Source organism: Nicotiana sylvestris, chromosome 9, assembly GCF_000393655.2.
Source record: "Nicotiana sylvestris chromosome 9, ASM39365v2, whole genome shotgun sequence".
Lineage (NCBI taxonomy): Eukaryota > Viridiplantae > Streptophyta > Magnoliopsida > Solanales > Solanaceae > Nicotiana > Nicotiana sylvestris.
The window spans coordinates 26,149,433-26,169,188 of NC_091065.1; the positions used below are offsets into that span (position 1 = coordinate 26,149,433).

Below are 19,756 nucleotides of genomic sequence, written 5' to 3' on the forward strand. Positions count from 1 at the left end.
GTGACTATTTTTCAATGATTTTACAAATACTGACTATTTTTCAATTAACAGTCCGAAAAGTGGCTAGACTGTGCTATTTTCACCTATACAATCCCAATATGACAAAATCATCCACCAAACGAACCCTAAACAAAAAACTCTGTCCATACGTCATAAATTTCTTGTTACATTTTTGTTCAATATAATAAGTGGTTCATTGATCGGGCTCGGGGTACTGGGGATACTTGGACTGAATTCAAGTTGGTCCTTGCCATAGCAGAAAAATGAACGACTTCACCGTTGGGTCTGTACCCAATGTATTCTACATTCCAGATTTCATTTCTGAGTCTGAACACGACCAGCTCTTGAATAATGTAAAATTCCCATCTTTATTACTTACTCAGTCCATCCTTTTTGTCCTTTCCATTTTCTTCTGCTCTATTTATTCTTGAAATACTGTGTATCTACTTTTCTTCCATTATTTACAAGACTTTGTTTTTTTTGTGTGTGTTTTTCTAGATAAACGGTGCGCCAATTTCTAAATGGAAATCTTTGAAAAACAGGAGATTGCAGAATTGGGGTATGCTGCGTTTTAATATTCTTGGGGTTATTTCATTTGGGAAATTTGTGCTTTTAGTCCCTCAAATACCGACAAATTCTGTTTTTTGTCCTTTTGATTTCTGGTTAAGCACATTTAACATTCAATTAATTGATATGTGTATTTTCAATGCTTCTGGTTGTGAATCTTCACAAATTTAACGAACTATTAAGTGCTAAACTATTTAATTTATTTGTTATGTTAAATTAGTATTGTTACTCCATATTTGAGGATAATATAGTTCTAGAACGTAATAGTGTAAATATAACATATTTCCTGTCTGAAGGGACCAAAAGGTAAAAACTCTGCGTTTTAGTATGTTAAAGGTTTAATGTGCTTAGCGAAATACTAAAAGAACCGAAACCATAATTTACTAATAACTGGAGGACCAAAAGTGCAATTAACTCTTTTCATTTTTTTAAAAATGAATTTATACACATTTTCCCTTAATAAATTTAATCATTTCTATTGCAGGAGGAGTTGTGCATGAAAAAGGCCTTATAGCTCAAGACTGTATGTACTCATTTAACCCTCTTCCTTTGTCTCTCTATTAACAGTTGAATGCAGTGTGTGAATGTATGTTTCTGACTTCAAATTTTGGGGTTAGCAGTTTTCGGCTTATCAAACAAGCTGTTAAAGAACTAAATATTCACTAAGGAAATTATGCCAACCGCTAACCACTTTCATTAACTTCCATTTACTGTAATTCTCTAAACAATTCTGAAGCCGTAGATTCTCCAATAAATGTTTAGTTAATTTTCAAATGACTTGCAAATAATTGAAGTATATTCTTTCAGTAGGTTTAACATTTCATAATCTATGAAGCATTAAGGCCACATCAAACTCCAATATTGAGAGATGTATAGCGCACAGGATACAACATGACATTTCTGTACATTTTATATCCTACATTGAATTTTTTGATCTCAAAAGGTATCAAAAAATAAACCTTGAGAACTGAAATTTCTAAAGGCTTGACCAAAGAGAGCACTAGACTAGAGAGGATAGATTCGGATTGCAAGAAGGAAGATGACGAACAGTCGTGTGAGAAGTAGATAAAGCAAAGAGCATTGCAGTAATCCAGAGATGGATATGGGCGTACAGATTTGAAGTTTGATCTTGGATTGAACAATAGCTTTCTTATATATTGTAATTGTTTAGGTCTAGAGCTGATGCATTTAGGACCAAACCTAGCAACCTTCCAGTTTATTAGGTCATTTGTATCCGACAAGAAATTTCTTCTAGTTTTTTCAATTTTTCTGGTATGGAGCAAATATGTGCATGAGAGACATGTAATAGGCTAGTTGTAGTACTTTTAATCAATCTCCTTTGCATATTTGTATAAGTACTTATTCTTCCATCCAATAATGTTTTTTTGTAATTTTCTTAATCACTGAATTCCAAAGTGCACCGTCCTTATAAGTAGCTTCCAGAGGTAGACCGTAGACCAAGGTAAGTTGTTGGAAGTGATTCAACTTTGCAATTGAAAACATGTGCAAGTTTCTCAATATTCTCCACCTCTTCCACATGATGTTCTCACATTTCTCAAATTGATCTTCAGGCAAGCCTGATACCCTAGGAAAAGGTGCTTCAAATGCTGTAATTGAGCCACCTTCACATTATAAAACATTAGTGTGTTATCAACAAAAGTTAGATTGGACATGTGCACGTTGTCTTACCTTCCCTTTGCTTGAGAATCTCGTTAAGTTTCCTTCTGCCATATCTTTGTTTATCATCTATCGAAGTGCTTATACTACAATGATGCACAGTGTTTACTGTGAAAATGGTAATAACAATTAAATTTGTTGATAGGACTCTAAAAATACGTGATCTATTTTTATGCTAGTTGTTAGAGCAGTTGATGCTAGATATGTGAAGATAAAAGATAAAACGCGAGTCGGAAAAGAGCTGTGATCAAACCGAGGGGTTAGCTGTCCGGGCCTCGGGCTGACCGGTGAAAGACCTCGAGGTCGATGCCTGGGCTCGGGCTCGAGCTATCGGGGGTAACTGGGGAGGGACTAACAGTTAGAATATAATTAAGGGAGGCTCTTTACGCCGATATCAAGCAATAAATGAAGCACAAATATGAAAGCAATAAATGAGAGATGTAGTCTCTAGCGAGTAAGTTAGAGAGAAAAGCGAGAGAGAGTTGTTATTGATCTTATGTAGAATAGTTAGAGCAACAGCAACCCTTTACAAAGTGATGAAGATCCCCTTTATATAGGAGGAGAATCCCGTCATAATACAAAATACATTAATTGTAAAGGCATGAAGATGGGACAGCTAGACGCGACGCCTTGATACAGGCTTTGGGTAGGCCGGCTTTGTCAGACTTAGCCGTGTGCCTTGGGAATTCACCATTTTACTCTAGCCTCGATCTATGTCCTCTTTAAGTCGGAGCTCGACGAGCTCCGAGGGAGGGAACTCGGTCACAACTTCGTGTCTTCGGGGTCTCGAGGTGTCCTTCTAAAGTAACTCGATAGCAAGAAATTAGGCCCTCTGATTTTGCCATATACAGATAGTCTCTGCGTTTCTCAGAACGAAGCGATGGGAAACGATTATGATGCCCGACTCCTCGGGCTCCCCGTGATGATGTCATATCGATGATGCAATCTATGGCGGGAATTTTCACGATAAGCGGGACATTTCTTGGGTTTGTCTTTTTGACGCCACTCAATGCGCTGTCGATTCCCGTTCTTCAAAGTGGCAGTACCGCCGTCGATTCAGTTCTTCCAGAACACAGTAATTGCGCCTGCTGGTCAGTCTTCCAAAGGCATTGAATGGCCGTGTTATTACCCCCTATAAATGGGGGCATTCTGGCGTCATTTTTCTATCCAAGTGTCTTTCTTCATTCATTTACCCCCTCTTTCTCGCCATCTTTCTATTTTGTTAATCACCATCTTTGAAGTTCACGGCCTTAAGGTTGTTTGGCTGCGTTCCCACCGGCCGGGTGATGGCCTTTTGCCCGAGCTTCCCTTTGTCGAGCGAGATTATACCGTCTTGCCGTCGCTACCGTTGTTGTTGCGATTGTTACTGCTGTCCTGATTGGCTCGAGATGACAATAGACGGGGAATCGACTTTCCCCTTTTTTAGAAAGTTATTCGGACTATACACCGCTGCTCACTCTCCTACCCTGGCCTGGTGTGGCACTTCATCCCTTGGGTTTTTTCTTTCCCGAGGGATAAAATGGCACAATCGGCCATTGAGGCTAGGGCCCGCCGAATCTTCAACCTTTGGCTTCGGCGGGCTATGTCTCTTTTCTCTGCCTCTTCTGCATCCCCCCTTTTCCTCTTCTTCATCTTCTCCCTCGGCGAGGACTTTCCGCGGGATTGAGCTTGGAACCTAGAGGAGATGATGATCGAAGGAGTTGCCTTCAAGGATGCGAGCTCGAGGAGGCGGCGCTCGGGGACGCTGATATCGGAGATGAACCTTCGAGGATGGACTAGGTTCTTAGGTTTTCACTATGAGTGTATACCCCTTTGTTTCTTTGTTTCTGTGTAAGGACCCCTTGCGGGCTTTTGTAATTTGTATGTAAGGACCCCTCGAGGGCCATTGTAAGCTAATATTTATGAAATAAAAGGACATCCTCTTTACTTCTGCTTTTGATATTTGCCATATTCTTGTATATTCTTGTGCATTTGCGGGGATTTTGAATATATGTCTCTGTTGACGATCGTCAATATTCAACTCGGGTGCGAGCATTCTTTCCGGTCTCCAGTTGATAGAAATGGCTCCTTTCCGAGCTCATCGTTGTTCCCCGGGTCAAGCCTGAAGCGGTTCGATAAACTCGGGTCGTCGGGACCCTCGAGCCTCGTGGAGATAGAGCACCGAACCTTGAAATTTTGAGAGCAGCCTCTGAGTGAGAGTCGGCTTCGGGTACTCGGTGATTTACTTTGAACTTAATGCGGATAACCTTTTAAGGCGTTGTAGGCAGGTCTTTGAGGAGGGGTTACTCATATTTAGGCGACCTCCTGAGGTCGAGCCCTCATAGACGGAGCTCGAAGTGCTTGTTTTTCTCCTTGAGAGGAAACCTCGAGGTCGGGTACCACCTCGGAACCCGTACCGGAGCCGTTGGTCTCCTGGGGCCTAACTCGGGTAGGCGAATCGTCGCTGTTTCCCCACATATATATGGGGTTGCTCCCGCTTCTTGGAAGATCTCATTATTTTAGATAGCTATCCTCCCGTTTTGGCATTGAGTCCTTCGTTACCTTAGTGTCTGGGTTACTTTGGCGCAGATACATCCGTCATTTTGGCGAATAGTGTTGATAATGAGGTTCTTTGTGGAGAAAACAGGGATTGAATTCACGCTCAGTCACCTCGTCAGACTGTACCGGCCCTTTCATCATCGAGGCCTATTGCCGTTCGTCCACGCCCTTTGTTATTGATGACGAGAAAGATGGGGATCGAGAGTGGATTAGTCGATTCGTCCGGGTTCGGATGACTGACGTTATCCCTGTGGAACTTATGCCATTCTCCGAGGAATGGAATTACACGCGTGAGTGGAGCGTCTCGTCCTTTCTCAGATTCGCTCATGGTGAAAGCTAGTTTAGTAATCGCTTTCCTTCTTTTCTGCAGCAATTTCATGGGCGCCAAGCGAAGTTCCTGGTTTGCCCGGCTGGGTCCGGAAGCTAGTGACCCATTCGACTTGTGACGAGCGTAGGTGGCGATTTGTATCCCGGGGCAGATGAGAAGCTAAATACCACGGTACATGCATACACTGCTTTTACCTTGTCCTTCGTACATTTGGGAAGACATTTTCCCCCTTTTCACGTAATAATCTTGCCGTCGTAGGTATTGGAGGGTCTCCAAGGGCGAGGCTGTGCTCCTCCGGAGAGGGAGTGGAGTTGCCAGCTTCCGAGCTGAAGGACGATAATGATAATTGGAATATGCATTTGCAGTGCTATGAAGCTCACAACAGGACGAAACGGGGCCGAGTCTTTGAGGAGAAAACATCGCCCGAGCCTGCTGTACCCGAATTCTCCGGCTCTGGAGAGATGGTTCCTCCGAGTGATCATGCTTCGACCGAGGTTGGTTCTTCCAGGGTCGAGGGGGCTGGATTAATAGAAGTGTGCTCGGCCTTCGAGGAAGTCCGCCGGCTTTACTTTGCGGTGAGTTTTGGCACAGGCCTTCCGCATCTCGTGTCTTCCCTTCCTTATCGAGTTTTTCTTCTGCAGGCCTTTGGTAGGCTTAGGTCTGAGCTGCTCCGTCATGGGGCTAGGCTTCGAAAAGCTCTGGATGAGGGTAGGTCCCTTAGGCTCCTTTGCGAGGAGAAGGAAGTTGAGTTAACACACTGGCGATATGAGGCGTACCGGAGCTCGAATTACGAGAGCTATTTGATGGAGCAGGTAATTTCTCGTGGTATTCGTTTCGCTTTTTAACCTTTTGGGTTAACTTTTTGCCTATCCCAGTTGCAGAAAAAGACGGAGTCTCTGGAGCGCCTTGGGGGTGAAGCCGACCGAGGTAGGAATGATTGTGGCGAGCTAAGTGCTCAGATGCAGGCTCAAGCTTCAGAGGAGAAGGGTGCCTTGGCTAAAGTTCCTGCCTTCGAGGCCCAACTCCGCTTGGCTTGTGACAACGCTTCAGTTCAAGTGGATATGATCACGAAGCTCGAGTCCGAGTTTTCGAAGGTCAGGGCTGAGATCGTTGATGCTCGGGCTGAAGCAACATTGAGCCGGACTAAGGCCGATCAGGAGATGACGATTCGTTTGAACGATGCTACTGATGCTCAAGCCGAGTTGAAGAAGGTCCTCGATCGTGAAGAGAGGATCGAGGAATATGTTCATTGCAGATCCCGAAGAAGGGTTCTTGAAGAGATCGGCGCCAGGGGTTTAGTTCTCCCGGAAGAGCTGGCGCGAGCGAGGGCGAACGAGCGTGACGCTCAGTCACTCCTATCCGGTGCTGAGGAGAGTGAAGCCGAGGTTGATTGGCCGTAGCCCTCAGGGGCGGGGCGTAGACTTTGCCATCTTGTATGTGATGTTTCCAGGGCGCGTTTGTAGATGGAGGATGCACTTTTTCATGTATGTAAATAGGAGAGAACTTGAAGCTTCATTGCTTATGTACCCTTTTCTGCTTCGCCTCTAACCAGGTGGACTGGTTTCGGAGTTGGTGAGAATCCTTAGATTCGTTAATACGGTTCCGGGGCTCATCAGGCAGGCCCGGGGGCTCTTACGTGTTCGGTCGATGCGTCCTTTAGTGTAAGCTGGTGTTAGATCTCTTGTGCTTTTGCTCAACTGCTTTGGGTTTAGTCTCCGAGTCGGGCTTCGACTCGAGACAATTCGACCCTCAAGCTTTTGTGTCTGCATGGGCGGGCGACAACGGCTTTTACGCCTTGGGTCGAAGTGACCTTTTATGTGCGTGGCCTTGAGGCTCATGATGCTGGTAACGATGGCTTTTACGCTTTGCCCTTGGGCATGTATAGTTAACTATTTTAGGTCCGGTCTCCGAATCGGGTTGCGACTCGAGCTCACTTTGACCCTCAAGCTTCCAAATTTTTAAGCTGGCGATAGTGGCTCTTACGCTTTTGGTCGTTGTGACCGTTTAGTGTGTGTGGCCCTAAGGCTCATTAGGCTGGCGACAATGACTCTTACGCTTTGCCCTTAGGCATTTGTAGGCTTTGTTTTCCTCTCGTTAAGGACTTTTTAAAATGATTTTGCCTGACCCGCCGTCGGTTCAGGAAGAACCTCGATTTCAAGTCGTTTGTGGCGATGTTCGAGCACCTCGGAAGGTTTAGCTCGTAGGCTGAGTAGCTCGAAGCCCTGTGATTTGGAGTTGACATGGTCGAAGCTCGTTTGCCTGTCGAGGGTAGCCTGTTTAACCGGTTCTTTTCGAAGTAGATTCGAAGTAATGGCCTGTGATTTTATAGCGAAGGTCGGGCGTCCCCGAGTCGCGCTAATTTGGCTGGTGTAGCCGTATTGACCGTAGTCATTTGTGTTTGGCCGGAGCCACTTTTGATCCCGAGTGTAGTAGTTTAGGCGTCTATATCGAAGGTATGCCCTTTCGGGAGTCTTACAAATGCGACATATAGCCTAAACTTCGGGATTGAGTTTATGCCTGTAGTAAGGCCTTATAAAATTTTCATGCATGTTGAGTTATTACAGTTTTGTTGACACTTGGTACACGTGTGATTCATGCCTTGCTTGAGGTCTTACAGTATGTTCATGCCTGTTGAGGTCTTACAGTATGTTCATGCCTATTGAGGTCTTACAGTATGTTCATTCCTGTTGAGGTCTTACGGTATGTTCATGCCTGTTAAGATCTTGCAGTTTTTCATGCCTGTTGAGGTCTTACAGTTTTTCCATGCCGTTGAGGTCTTACAGGTGTAGTTGTTGATACTCAGTGCGAGTTTTTATTTGAGACCGGGTCTGCCCGCTTGGGGTCTTACGGCCCCAGGTTTTTTAACAAATGGCGATTGGTGATAGTATCCGAAATGTCGAGTTTGCTTAGGCTCGGAGGCCGTTACCCGTGAGCTCGGAGTTGCCTCATCGAGGGCCTATGAATATGGAGCTCTAACCCTAAGGCCATGCGGGTGCCGAATTATTGACGCTAGTCTCCGAGTATCTCGGAGCGTTCTCGGCGGAGGGATCCTTGTTGTGAAAATGCTGAATTTTCTTTGGAGTACAAGATGCTTTGGCGAAAGATATTCATTGATTGTTTTGGCATAAGTACATGTTGTTTTGTTGCCGTGAGCCTGACTTGTGCGGACACGACTCTTTTGACCGTTTGGCCCGGTACATTGTTTCCTATTGGAACTTAGTTAGTCGTCCCCGGGTTCTTCTGAGCGGATGGCCTCTCAAAGGGGTTCTCCTAGTGTTCGGGGTTGATTGCAAAAAAAGCCCTGCAAGCTTGTTGGATCCTCCTTAGGTGGCACGTGTATGCTGCCTCGTTAAAACTTTGCTGGTGAAACCCTGCCAAGGAAAAGAACACAACGGATGCCACTAAGGCCTTGAGATCTTCAGGTTGGGTCAGCATTTCCGACCGCCCCGACCGGGTGTTTGCACAGGGGTTAGTGTAAAATAATGAAAGAAGGAGGTGGTCTTACCTTATCGTGGGGTTTGCAGGCGATGTTCCGAGGCCTAATGTGTCCTTGTTGTTTGGAGCAAGGACTCAATACGGTCCTCCGCTGTGTTTAATCGGGCTTAGCCGAAGACGTAGTTTGATTATCCTTTGACCTTTTCGAGAGTGGAGATATTGGTGCCGGCGCTACGTTACGTAAAGCGAACAGTTCCCTTGATGCGTGCTGTTCCCCGTAGACGGTTTTAATTTCGTCCTTTGCTGGGGATTCCATCATTTGGTGAAGGGGGATGGTACTGCTCTCATGCGGTGCGTCCGCGGCCGTCCGATTAGGCGTTTATGCCTCGCGTCTCCTTTGATGTCATGGAATTTGGCATTCCGATCTGCGCCGGTCGTGCCTGCTGAGATAATGGTCTCTCCTTTCGTTGTTTCGATCACCGTGTTGAATCTGTCAAGGATTCGAGAGGCGGGCATGATTTGGTCTAGCAGTCCGAGCTGCTCTATCACTCTCGACCCAATAATGTTGGTCGAGCTACCTGAATTTACAAGCACACGTTTTATTCGAAATGGATGAATGAGGAAAGAGGTTACCAGTGCGTTGTTATGAGGTTGGGCCGAGGTTTCGGAGGCTTCCCTGCTGAATGTGAGGGCACCTTCTGGTACGTATCCCCGGGTTCGTCTTTCTCCGGCGATGGATATTTTTGTCCTCCTCTTCACAAGTTCCCGGGGAGTGTCGACGCCCTTCCAATACCATGATAACGTGTCGTGGCCCATTTGATTCGTTCTTCTTGGCCGCCTTTCTTTCTCGGAGCTGAACTTGAGCCCGATCGCTCAAAAGTTCTCGGCGGCGACTTTTACTGAGTAGCTTGGCCATTTCCTTTCGGAGCTGGTGGCAATCTTGGGTCCTATCGTTGTGCGTATTATGAAGCCCACATACCAAGTTGTGACTCCTCTGGGAAGGATCCGACTGAATAGGCTTGGGCCATTTGATGTCCCTGGTTTTGCTGTTGGTGGACGTGATGTCCGATATATCGACGTTGAAGTTATATTCTGATTGGCGAGGTGCCCCGGTTGGTCCCGTGTCCCCGTCGAATCCACCTCTGTTGATGGGTCCCCGGGGGTTCTGTCCTCTGTTCACCAATCGATTGTTGCAAGGCGGATAGCGTCTCGGGGCGTTCCTCCTATCACCGGGGTACGACTGATACCTCTCTTTATTCGATTTTGACTCCTTCGCCAGGAGTCTGCTCGGATATACTGAGCATGAGGGGGCTCCCTGCTGGTCATCCTCGACCCTGATCTTTGATTGGTATTGATTGTGGACGTCCGACCAGGTTACGGCGGGATATTCGATCAGATTCTCTTTCAGCTGCCTTGAGGCCATTGAGCTTCGTTCATTCAGGCCTTGAGTGAAGGCCTGTACTGCGTAGTCGTCGGAGACCGGGGGCAGTTCCATTCGTTCCGTTTAGAAACGAGACACGAATTCTCGCAGCATTTCATTCTCCCTCTGCTTAATCTTGAATACGTCGGACTTCCTTGTTGCTACTTTGATAGCACCGGCGTGTGCCTTTATGAAGGAATCTGCTAGCATGGCAAATGAATCTATGGAGTTGGGAGCTAGGTTGTGATACCACATCATGGCCCCCTTCGAGAGCGTTTCTCCGAACTTCTTCAGTAAGACGGACTCGATCTCGTCGTCTTTTATGTCATTGCCCTTTACCGCGCATGTATAGGCAGTGACATGTTCGTTGGGATCTGAGGTCCCGTTGTATTTTGGGAGTTCTGACATTCTGAACTTCTTTGGAATGGGTTTTGGAGCCGCTTCCTCGGGGAACGGCCGTTGTACGAACTTCTTCGAATCTACACCCTTCAGGGCCGGGGGTGCGCCCGAGATTTGGTCGACTCTGAAGTTATAGGTTTCGACCTTCTTGTCGTTGGCTGCTATCATTTTCTCGCCTGACTCGATCCTTTTGGTGAGGTCCTCCAGCATTTTCACGATGGCAGGATCGGTTGCTGATCCGTTGTTGCTCGATCTCTCCGGTACCTGTTCGGCCGGGGGAGTAGTTTCCGTGGCTACTGTATTGGGAGTCTTCGGGTGGCTTTGCAACTGAGCGATAGCCAACTGTTGTGCCTGCAACATTTCAAAAATAACATGAAGACTAACTTCCTGTTCTTCCTGGGCCGGGTTTTTTTGGGCTTCCTATTGGTCGCTATGTTGTATGCTCCTGTCGGTGTGTGAGGTTTCGTCGACCTGCTGTGCGTCTTGCGAATCTGCGTCCCCTGCAATCGGTCCAGGTGCGTTATCGGGGTTCTGCGGTGGTGCGCCAACAATTGGAACAGCCACACCATTTTCTTGGTGGTTTTTAAGGTTGTCGTTCTCAACTCTGTTTACCGAGCCAGACATTTTGACCTGACATCGAAGATCTTGGACAAGAAAAAGCGTGAAAGATAACTTGCGTTGTGTAACAAAACCATCAAGAAAATAATCACTATTATTTTTAGTCCCACGGTGGGCGCCAAATTGTTTACCGTGAAAATGGTAATAACAATTAAATTTGTTGATGAGACTCTAAAAATACGTGATCTATTTTTATGCTAGTTGTTAGAGCAGTTGATACTAGATATGTGAAGATAAAAGATAAAATGCGAGCCGAAAAAGAGCTGTGATCAAACCGAGGGGTTAGCAGCCCAGGCATCGACCTTAAGGTCCTTCATCGGTCAGCCCGAGGCCCGGACAGCTAACCCCTCGGTTTGATCACAGCTATTTACCGGCTCGCGTTTTATCTTTTATCTTCACATATATCAACTGCTCTAACAACTAGCATAAAAATAGATCACGTATTTTTAGAGTCCCATCAACAAATTTAATTGTTATTACCATTTTCACGGTGAACACACAATGTAAGCTAGAGGAATCCTCTTGTCGTAGCCTCGTAGGCCTCTTGAATCTTTAAAAGAGGCATGTTGGAGTTCCTTTTATTAACACCACACGCTTTACTTGCGGATATACAATGCATAATTCGCTTTCTCCTACCTCCGAATATCATCTTGTTTCCATTACAGGATCATGAACTCCCAATTAACTTAATTATATGCTTTTTTAGATCAAGTTTACAGTAGCATTGAAACACTACCTTTAATTGTGGAATCCACGGACTATCTGTATCGAATGATGGCATTGTTTTATTTTCCTTCCAAGAATGGATTTTAGGAGCCAGAGAATGTAACCTCTAGTACCTTCTCAAGTCTAACAAAAGTACCTCTGCAATAATCTTTTATACTCTCTCCGTCCCATTTTATATGACACTCTTTCGTTTTCATTTAGTCCCAAAAAGAATGACACCTTTATGTAGTAACAATTTAACTCTAAAATGCTCATTTTATCCTTAATAAGATGATTTATTGCCACACAAATACTAATGGTTTATTTTAGACCACAAATTTCAAAAGTCTCCCCTTCTTTATTAAACCTCTTGCCCAGTAAAACACCTTTCACATAAATTGGGACGGAGGGAGTATATTTTTAACTAATAGGTCTAACATCCTTAATGCTCGAAGCCCCATACAGATGAGTTAAGTTACGGCTCCTTTCAGATTTCCAGTGATATGAAAAGTATGAACTACCTTCATGATATTATCTTTGACCATTTTCCAACAATGCTGGTAGAATGCCGTGCATAAACTATGTGACTCAAAGCTTATGCCCAATAGATTTTGATTGCCTCCTAGATTTGATTCTGTGACTGTGAGAACGCCATTTCTAACTAATTCATCCTCTCCCTTCCAATATTGCTAACAACTACTCTTTCCTACCTAGGTTCTTATAGTGTTGTATGTAGAAGCCCTATATTGGTTCCTAACTCCTCCTTCCCCTCAAATACTCTTCCTACAACCTCCATTGCATTTGTAAAGCTTCGCATTCTATTAATTGAGTAGCAACTTTGTGTTGGAATGCTTTTCTTTCAACCATGGTACTCTACATTTTTGTCTCGGATTGGATTCTTGAGCAATAGCTGCGGGTCATTAGTTATTCTTCACTTCTTCTTTCCTCTTTTTTTTCTCTGTTGGTTAGATCCGTGTTGGTCCTTCCTCTCTAATTCTTCAATCTCATCCATTTCTCTCAGTTTATCTCCTCCCTCCTAAGTCCTAACACATCCATATTCCATGTTCTAAGATCATTTTCAAGGTTTTTAAATGTTTTTGCAATGCAAGTAAACCGAGTGCCTTTGACAAGACATCCTTCCATTAATGTACTATACTTTTAGCAATTATCCGCATATGCATCACATGTTTTCAAGTTTGAAGTTTGAATTGTGTCTTAGGTCTTCTACATCAGCTACAATCCAGAAGGATTGGCATATGAATCGACACTAGTCTGCGTAGTGAAGCGTGAATAATATCTAAGAAATTTTCTCCTAGTTTGTAAAATGAGAAATGTATAGAGTCTAATATAGATTTTAGTTCATCCGCCTTGGATTATGTGGATTTAGCACCTCCCAAGTGAACATAGACACCAGTTGCTGAGAGTTTTAAAACTCAGTGAATTCCGTATATCTCTGGAATAGGTCTCACATCCCACTCTCTCCTTCAGAAATCTGTATTATTTAAAGTCCCCTTATCACCCTAGGAGGCTTACGATAGAAATAAACTCAAAGAATTCATCCCAAAATTCTATTATTGACCCATCTCCTACTGCATGAACCCCTATAAAACCAACGCCATACTAATCCCTTCACTATAAAACAGCATAGCAATGGAAAAATTCCCTTCTTTACAGCCAGAGTTTCCGACTTCCTCATCTCTTATTATATCAACACCCCTCCTACTCTCCCCTAGCCGATATCATTTCATTTTTGTCCACTTCCTTCTTGACACGCTTCGAGTAATTGACTCTAGAGTTATTTTTTTTTTTGTCTGAAGATATACCAACCCTACTCTCCACTCCCTGTACCCAGTTTGGTATGACCCTTTGGGTCAGCTTTTCCTTTCCTACTATTAAATGAGATCATCCAAATTCTAATTTCCCTGAACAGCATTCCTTGTATCATCTAAATTCTAATTTCCCTGAACAGCATTCCTTGTCCTCCTCTGTTTCCCAACTTTCTCATCCTTCCCCTCTGTTTCCCATGTGAATCGTAGTTGATGGAGCACCACATATTCTACAAGTCCATAAGTTGGAATTGGTGCATTTTTTGTACATGTAGAGTGATGGAACCCATTTTCATTTCTCTCTGCATTGTTCTTTCATAAGAGGAATGGGAAGACTTTTATTTGCACTACATGATTATTTTTTTTGTGCTCCAATACTCAGTCAACTAGTTCTTTTTTATTTTAATTTGTAAAAGAGATTTTCTTCGATGGGCACCAAGGAGTTGCATCCGGATACACCAGATTTTCTAAGAGCATCAATTATCAAGAAATGTGAGGAGAGAGAAACCCAATTACAATTTAACTAAACCCATGAACCATACAAGATCCTCAACCCTATTTGCACCATATTCTATGGAACAAGATAGTTGTCTAAGGCATTGGAACTTCAGTTTGGGGATATGCTTATTCAAAGTTTCAAACCCTTAAAGCATCTAATATCTCTTTCCTCCATAAGTTACATGCAACACACTAGGAAAGCATAATTCATTGCTTGTTTTTCAGCCAATAAGGTTTTAATGGTTAAGCATTTGGGGCTTCAAGTGTGCAAAGAATTGATATAGCGTATATTTGGACAAAGCATAAACCAAAACTATTCTGTAATTGATTGCTCTCTCTAATCAATCTTGACATTGGAGGGCTTTGTTTATTGGTGATCTCTTTATCAGGATCGTGGGGAAGTAAGAGAAGAAGGGATATAATTTGATTTACTTGATATTTTGATGAGAAACACCTGTTTATATGTGTTAAACACAATTCACATATAATATTTGTCCGATTAGGCAAATGACAAACTTGGGAACTTAACTTCAAACATATTAATACTAACATTTAACATTCTAACTGTCTCCATAAACTCATTGTGGCTTGAGTTTACTTGTTTGAAATTTAAAAAGTAAATATTTTTTGATAGTGTCATTGGGTAATTACCGAAAATATCGTCGAAGAGTTGCCGAAAAAGTTCTGGTTGTCAACTTGTTGGAAAAATTCTCGTCAACATGGCTAGTAAAGCTGCTAAAAGAGTGGTTGAAAATGATGTGGCCAATGTACAATTTTATAAATCTGTAGCCAATTTTGCAATCATGTGGCCAATGTACAATTTTATAAAGCTGTAGCCCAAAAATAATAGGCCAAGATTCAACATCCAACTCCAAATAAGTTCTTGAAATTGCTATTCAATTTTCTTTTTAAAGTTTAAGCTTCTAATCCAATCTCCGAATTAGTAAGTGTGACTCAAACATTAGTTCAACAAATCAAATCCATTTGGGTGGTGAACACTAGATTTTTAAGGTAATTCACCATTATTGAACAAGTTTAAATAAGTGGGATAAAATTTTGAATATGATTTTGTGAAAAATTTGGAATGAGTATTGTTTAGACTTGTTAGAAATAGCCTAAGGAGGTTGTTTAAAAAATTTGAAGTCATGTAATATATTGGTTTTGAATAAGAATTGCACTTTTATACAAGACAATGTATATTATGTATATAGGTGTAGAGGTGTTTATACACCCATATACAATATTATACAAAAACTGACTTCATTTTCTTCCTTAAGACTCTTCTGAAATTTAACACAAATCTAGCTCAAATCTACCATAAATCACTTCAAACATAAGTTTTGAGCTCCTCTTAATGTTTTCAATCAATTGGAACGACACCCAATCCAAACAACTAACAATCTATGAAGACTCAAATAAAAAATTTAACTCAAATATTATAGAAAAGAAATTAAAAAACTAAATCGTGAAGAATCTCAAAAGCAACGAGGATGCAAAACAAAAATATTCTTAGTTTTTGCAGTAAGTTTTTCTTGTCGTAGCATCAAACGAAATGGGAAACTTGACCAACTAAATTTAACTCCATAGCTTTTAGAAGCCGTGGTTGCAAGAATACAGTGATTTTTTAGATGATGCTTTTGATGGTGCTTTCAAAATATGTACAATGTAGGCTAGATCGGATAAAACTTAAATATGTTGGCCATTTTTTGTTATAATATGAAGTTAGGTGTATTTTCTAGTAATTTGACGGAAAATGAACCTGAGGTTTTGTGCTACAGATACCTACTTCAGCCTTCCCGAAGCATGAACTTGGTTCTGAAAATCCGGCATCACACATATTGGATACTGACTACTCATATATGGCATAGTGTTTGTTCTAGCTTCTGGTACAATGTTCTCAAACAAGAAAGCTTTTGTTAATGGATTAGATGTTAATTCCATCCTAGTCAAGCACTGACCCAGTGTTAAAAATAGCATGAAGCGAGGAAAAGTGACAACCCCCATTTCACGAAAAGCGAGAAGCGAAGCGCCCGCTTTTTTGAAGTGAAGCGGAATTTAAAAAAAAAATTAAAATAAATACGGCATAGACAACACATGTAATTGTAAGCAAATGTTCAATACTTGAATTAAAAAACTAAAGAGTAGCATCAATTAAAGCACAAAATGAGCATCCTATTCTTCTACAAGATTGTCAAGAGTAGCATCAATTGGGCAGAATCTGGGCAGAATTTGGGCAGAAACGTGGCAGAATTTTTCTGAAAAAAATTCGCCAGCATTTTGGCGCTTTTTGGACGTTTAGAAAGAAAAAGAAAAAGAAGAAGAAGAAGAAGAAGAAGAATGAAAATAAAAACATACCTGTTGAAACTTGAAAGTTGTTGTTGTAATGTTGAAGAAGAAGAAAAACCCTAGTTTGCTTGAACAAATTGTTGCTTCACGTGAGGAAGAAATCGCTGGTTTTTTGAGGAAGAAAAGGCTGGTTTAGAACCCTAGTTTACTGTTGAAGAAGTGTCTAAAACATAAGACTCAACGATTTGGGTCTTTTAATTGAAAAAGACTCGTTTGGGCCTTTTAATTCAAGAAGCGATCACTTCTTCCGCTACCGACCGCTTCACCGCTTCTCGCTTTTTAGAGAGAAGCGGTCGCTTTTCTGTACCTGAGCCACTTTTAGTTGGGGTAGAGACCAACCCATCGCTCCGTTTCGCTTCTCGCTTAAAACGAGGAAGCGGACGCTTTTTTTAACACTGCACTGACCTTGTAGATGTTGCTGCTTGGTTTACAATGAAGCATGCCATGCCTCCACAAGAAAATACCCACAGACATGCATGAAGAATTAAAAAGGAACCTGAATGATGCAAATATTAGTTCAATATCGCATCTTTGCCCATTTCTTTCCCAAACTATCTTGACAAAGAGGTGCTGTTGTTGTTGAGATATTTATATTCTGGAATCTTCTTAGTTATATTTTAAACTGTTCCTATTTGAAAATTTGAACGTATCTTTCTCGTACTGGACCAATGCAGTTAGTTAAATATCTATGTCATATGTATCTATATATTTTTTGAGCCATTTATCCGTATTAGTCAAAACCTATTATATCACTTTTCTTTTCTTGTTTTCAGTGCCTCCTTGGTTAACTAGAATTACAGAGAGAATAAATGAGAAATCAGGGTTATTTCCTTCATCAATTAATCATGTGCTTATCAATGAATACCTTCCTAACCAAGGAATAATGGTTTGTTCTGAACTCGTGTAAGCTGCTTCGCTCATTTCATTTGCTGCTTATTCTTCTTTTTCTTCCTCCTTTCCCCCATTCCATTTTTATCTCAAATATCTGTTCCTATATTCTCTTTTGTTTTGTAGTACCTACTTCCTTACAAAGTTTAAAACATTTTGACTCTGTCTATATATAAAGTCAATGTGCTTATCATGTTAGTTATGGTTAGGAGGTCTGTATTGCAACTGCTAGTTCTTGTAAAATTGTTGATAATTTAAGTCATAGGCTCATAGCTGATAAAACAAGATACTAGCTATATTAGTGAATCAGGATTAATTTCCTTGGCTTTGCTTAACATTAAATTAGTTTTTCTGACAAGAGCATCTGTTCTGCAGCCGCATCAAGATGGACCAGCTTATTATCCTGTAGTGGCAATTCTTTCTCTTGGATCTCCTGTGGTTATGGATTTCACTCCACATCCTAATTTGAGCAGCAGTACACATGGAAACGGTGTTGACGACAAAATTTCTGACCCGGGGCCTGCTGTGATGAATTCTGGTGAACAGCTGGATAGTTGCCATCCATTTTCTATCGTATTGATGCCTCGCAGTTTGTTGATATTCAAAGACTTGGTGTACTCAGGTAAACTTTCTAGTTGGGTAGTTAGTTTCGACAGAACCACTCAGGTTACAATTCGACATACTGCCTGAGGTTTTGATACTATTCTCAGAGTACTTTGAAGATGTGTCAACATTGTCCTTGAAGTTTTAACTTCTATCGCTAGTGACAAAAAGGCTCTATTCTGCCCTGCCTATTCTTCTGATGGTTTAATTTGCCAAACCTCCAATGCTAGTTGTCCAATTGCACCAGAACTTGTCAATAAGCCCCTATATTTTTATTCACAAAGGCCAATTTAGCTGATGTCACTAGCCTTAACTTCTTTATGTACTAGAACGCCGATGGGAGTACGCTTTCTTCAAGGAAGTGTCACATACTACATTATATTAGTAAAGAGCCCTTGATCCCTTTATTTGCTAGTTGTGGAGGTTTCGCCCTTTGCTTCCGGCTTTGATGAAGGGAAATAGTCAAAAAAGTTCCCCCTGGAATGCGAGTAGGCTTTCATCGAAACAAAGAGAGCCCCAATTGCACCCAAGGGTGTGGCCTAGTGGTCAATGAAGTGGGTGAGAACCGTGAGATCTGTTCAAATCCCACGGAGGCAAAAAACATTCTTCCCATATGTCCAAGACTTAATGGATAGAGTTACCTGATGATACCTGTTACTGATGCGAGGTGGCAGGTATCCTGTGGAATTAGTCGAGATGCACGGAATCTGGCCCGGACACCACAGTTATCAAAAAAAGAAAAAGAGAGGGGGGAGAGAGGGGGGGGGGGGCGGCGGCTGGTGCTTTTTCAAAATCCCCACACTTTTCGAAAATCCCCGATTCACCTCTGATTATCAAAAGCTTTATGGGTATTTGTAAAGATGTCTAAATTATGTACACATATTTGGTACTTAGTATTTTTGTTGTTTCTTGTTGTCCAGACTACTTGCATGGTATAAAAGATTCTGAGGTGCAGCGATGTAACAAGGTAAGATGACTAGCATTGCTGAGTGTGTAGTGGGGGTTATCCTCAGTATCTACTTGAAATGAGTACCCGGCGTCTTTGTATAATTGTGCTCCCTTTTTTTCCAGGCTGTAAATGTAACAAAAGCTCAAAATCATGGAGTGGTTCAGCACTTATCAGGTTCGGCGAAAGCACTTGATAGTGATGATACTGTCATTTACAGGGCTAACACAAGAGTTTCTTTGACCTGTCGAGTAGTAACAAAGGTTTGTAAAAATATTTTTAAGTTCTAGCTTCTTACAGAAATAAAACTAGCAACAGATGCAACGCCAAGATGAGTAGATCATTGAGTTAGGAGAATTACAACCACCCTGCAGTTTTGTAATATCTTACTATATTGATTTGTGCTAGATTGCACCACGAAAACCTCAATGATTTAACAATTTAAATGTAGCATAGTTAGATTTATCCATTCCTTTTCTTCATCTATGCATAGTTGATTTCCATGTATTTTATGCGGCCGGTATACTTTTTTCGTTGCCTTTGAGAATTTTGTAGGACTTTGTCTAATGGTGTATAGGGAAATTTTAGGTTTAATTATCTTTAGAATTATGAGGACTTGGTGGTATTTGTGCCATATGAACAGTAGCCAGGCAAAACAGTTATTGAATTGCCAGAGGTGAAACATGGTCTTAGTTATTACCCAAATTGATAAACTAAAATTTGACGAAACATGCCTAGGTTGAGTTAGTTAAATAGCACAGTCTAGCCAGTTTTCGACTGATCATTCAAAAATAGCCAGCGTTTGTCAAGTTATTGAAAAATAGCCACTATTTTGCTGTAACAGAGATCGGTTCAGCATAATATACTGGAGTTCTGTGCACTTGTGTATAAACTTCCAGCATATTATGCTGGACCGGTATACTTTGTTGGCTTCAGTATAATATACTGGAGACTGGAGCACC

The 19,756-nt window shown here is 42.0% G+C and overlaps 1 protein-coding gene across 1 annotated transcript; it reads left to right on the top strand.

The window, feature by feature from the left end:
• Positions 1-203: 203 nt before the first annotated feature.
• On the top strand, positions 204-19,263 carry LOC104223697 (alkylated DNA repair protein ALKBH6 homolog). Its single transcript, XM_009775167.2, has 7 exons — positions 204-353; positions 499-559; positions 1,052-1,090; positions 17,131-17,243; positions 17,621-17,867; positions 18,769-18,815; positions 18,920-19,263. The coding sequence occupies exons 1-7, from the start codon at positions 264-266 to the stop codon at positions 19,082-19,084; spliced, it is 762 nt and encodes a 253-aa protein (XP_009773469.1). The 5' UTR covers positions 204-263; the 3' UTR covers positions 19,085-19,263.
• The last annotated feature ends 493 nt before the right edge of the window (positions 19,264-19,756 follow it).

Coding starts and splice junctions, on each gene's coding strand:
- LOC104223697 (XM_009775167.2), top strand. CDS start 264: ATGAACGACTTCACCGTTGGGTCTGTACCCAATGTATTCTACATTCCA. Junction 354..498: donor ACGACCAGCTCTTGAATAAT/GTAAAATTCCCA, acceptor GTGTTTTTCTAG/ATAAACGGTGCGCCAATTTC. Junction 560..1,051: donor CAGGAGATTGCAGAATTGGG/GTATGCTGCGTT, acceptor TTTCTATTGCAG/GAGGAGTTGTGCATGAAAAA.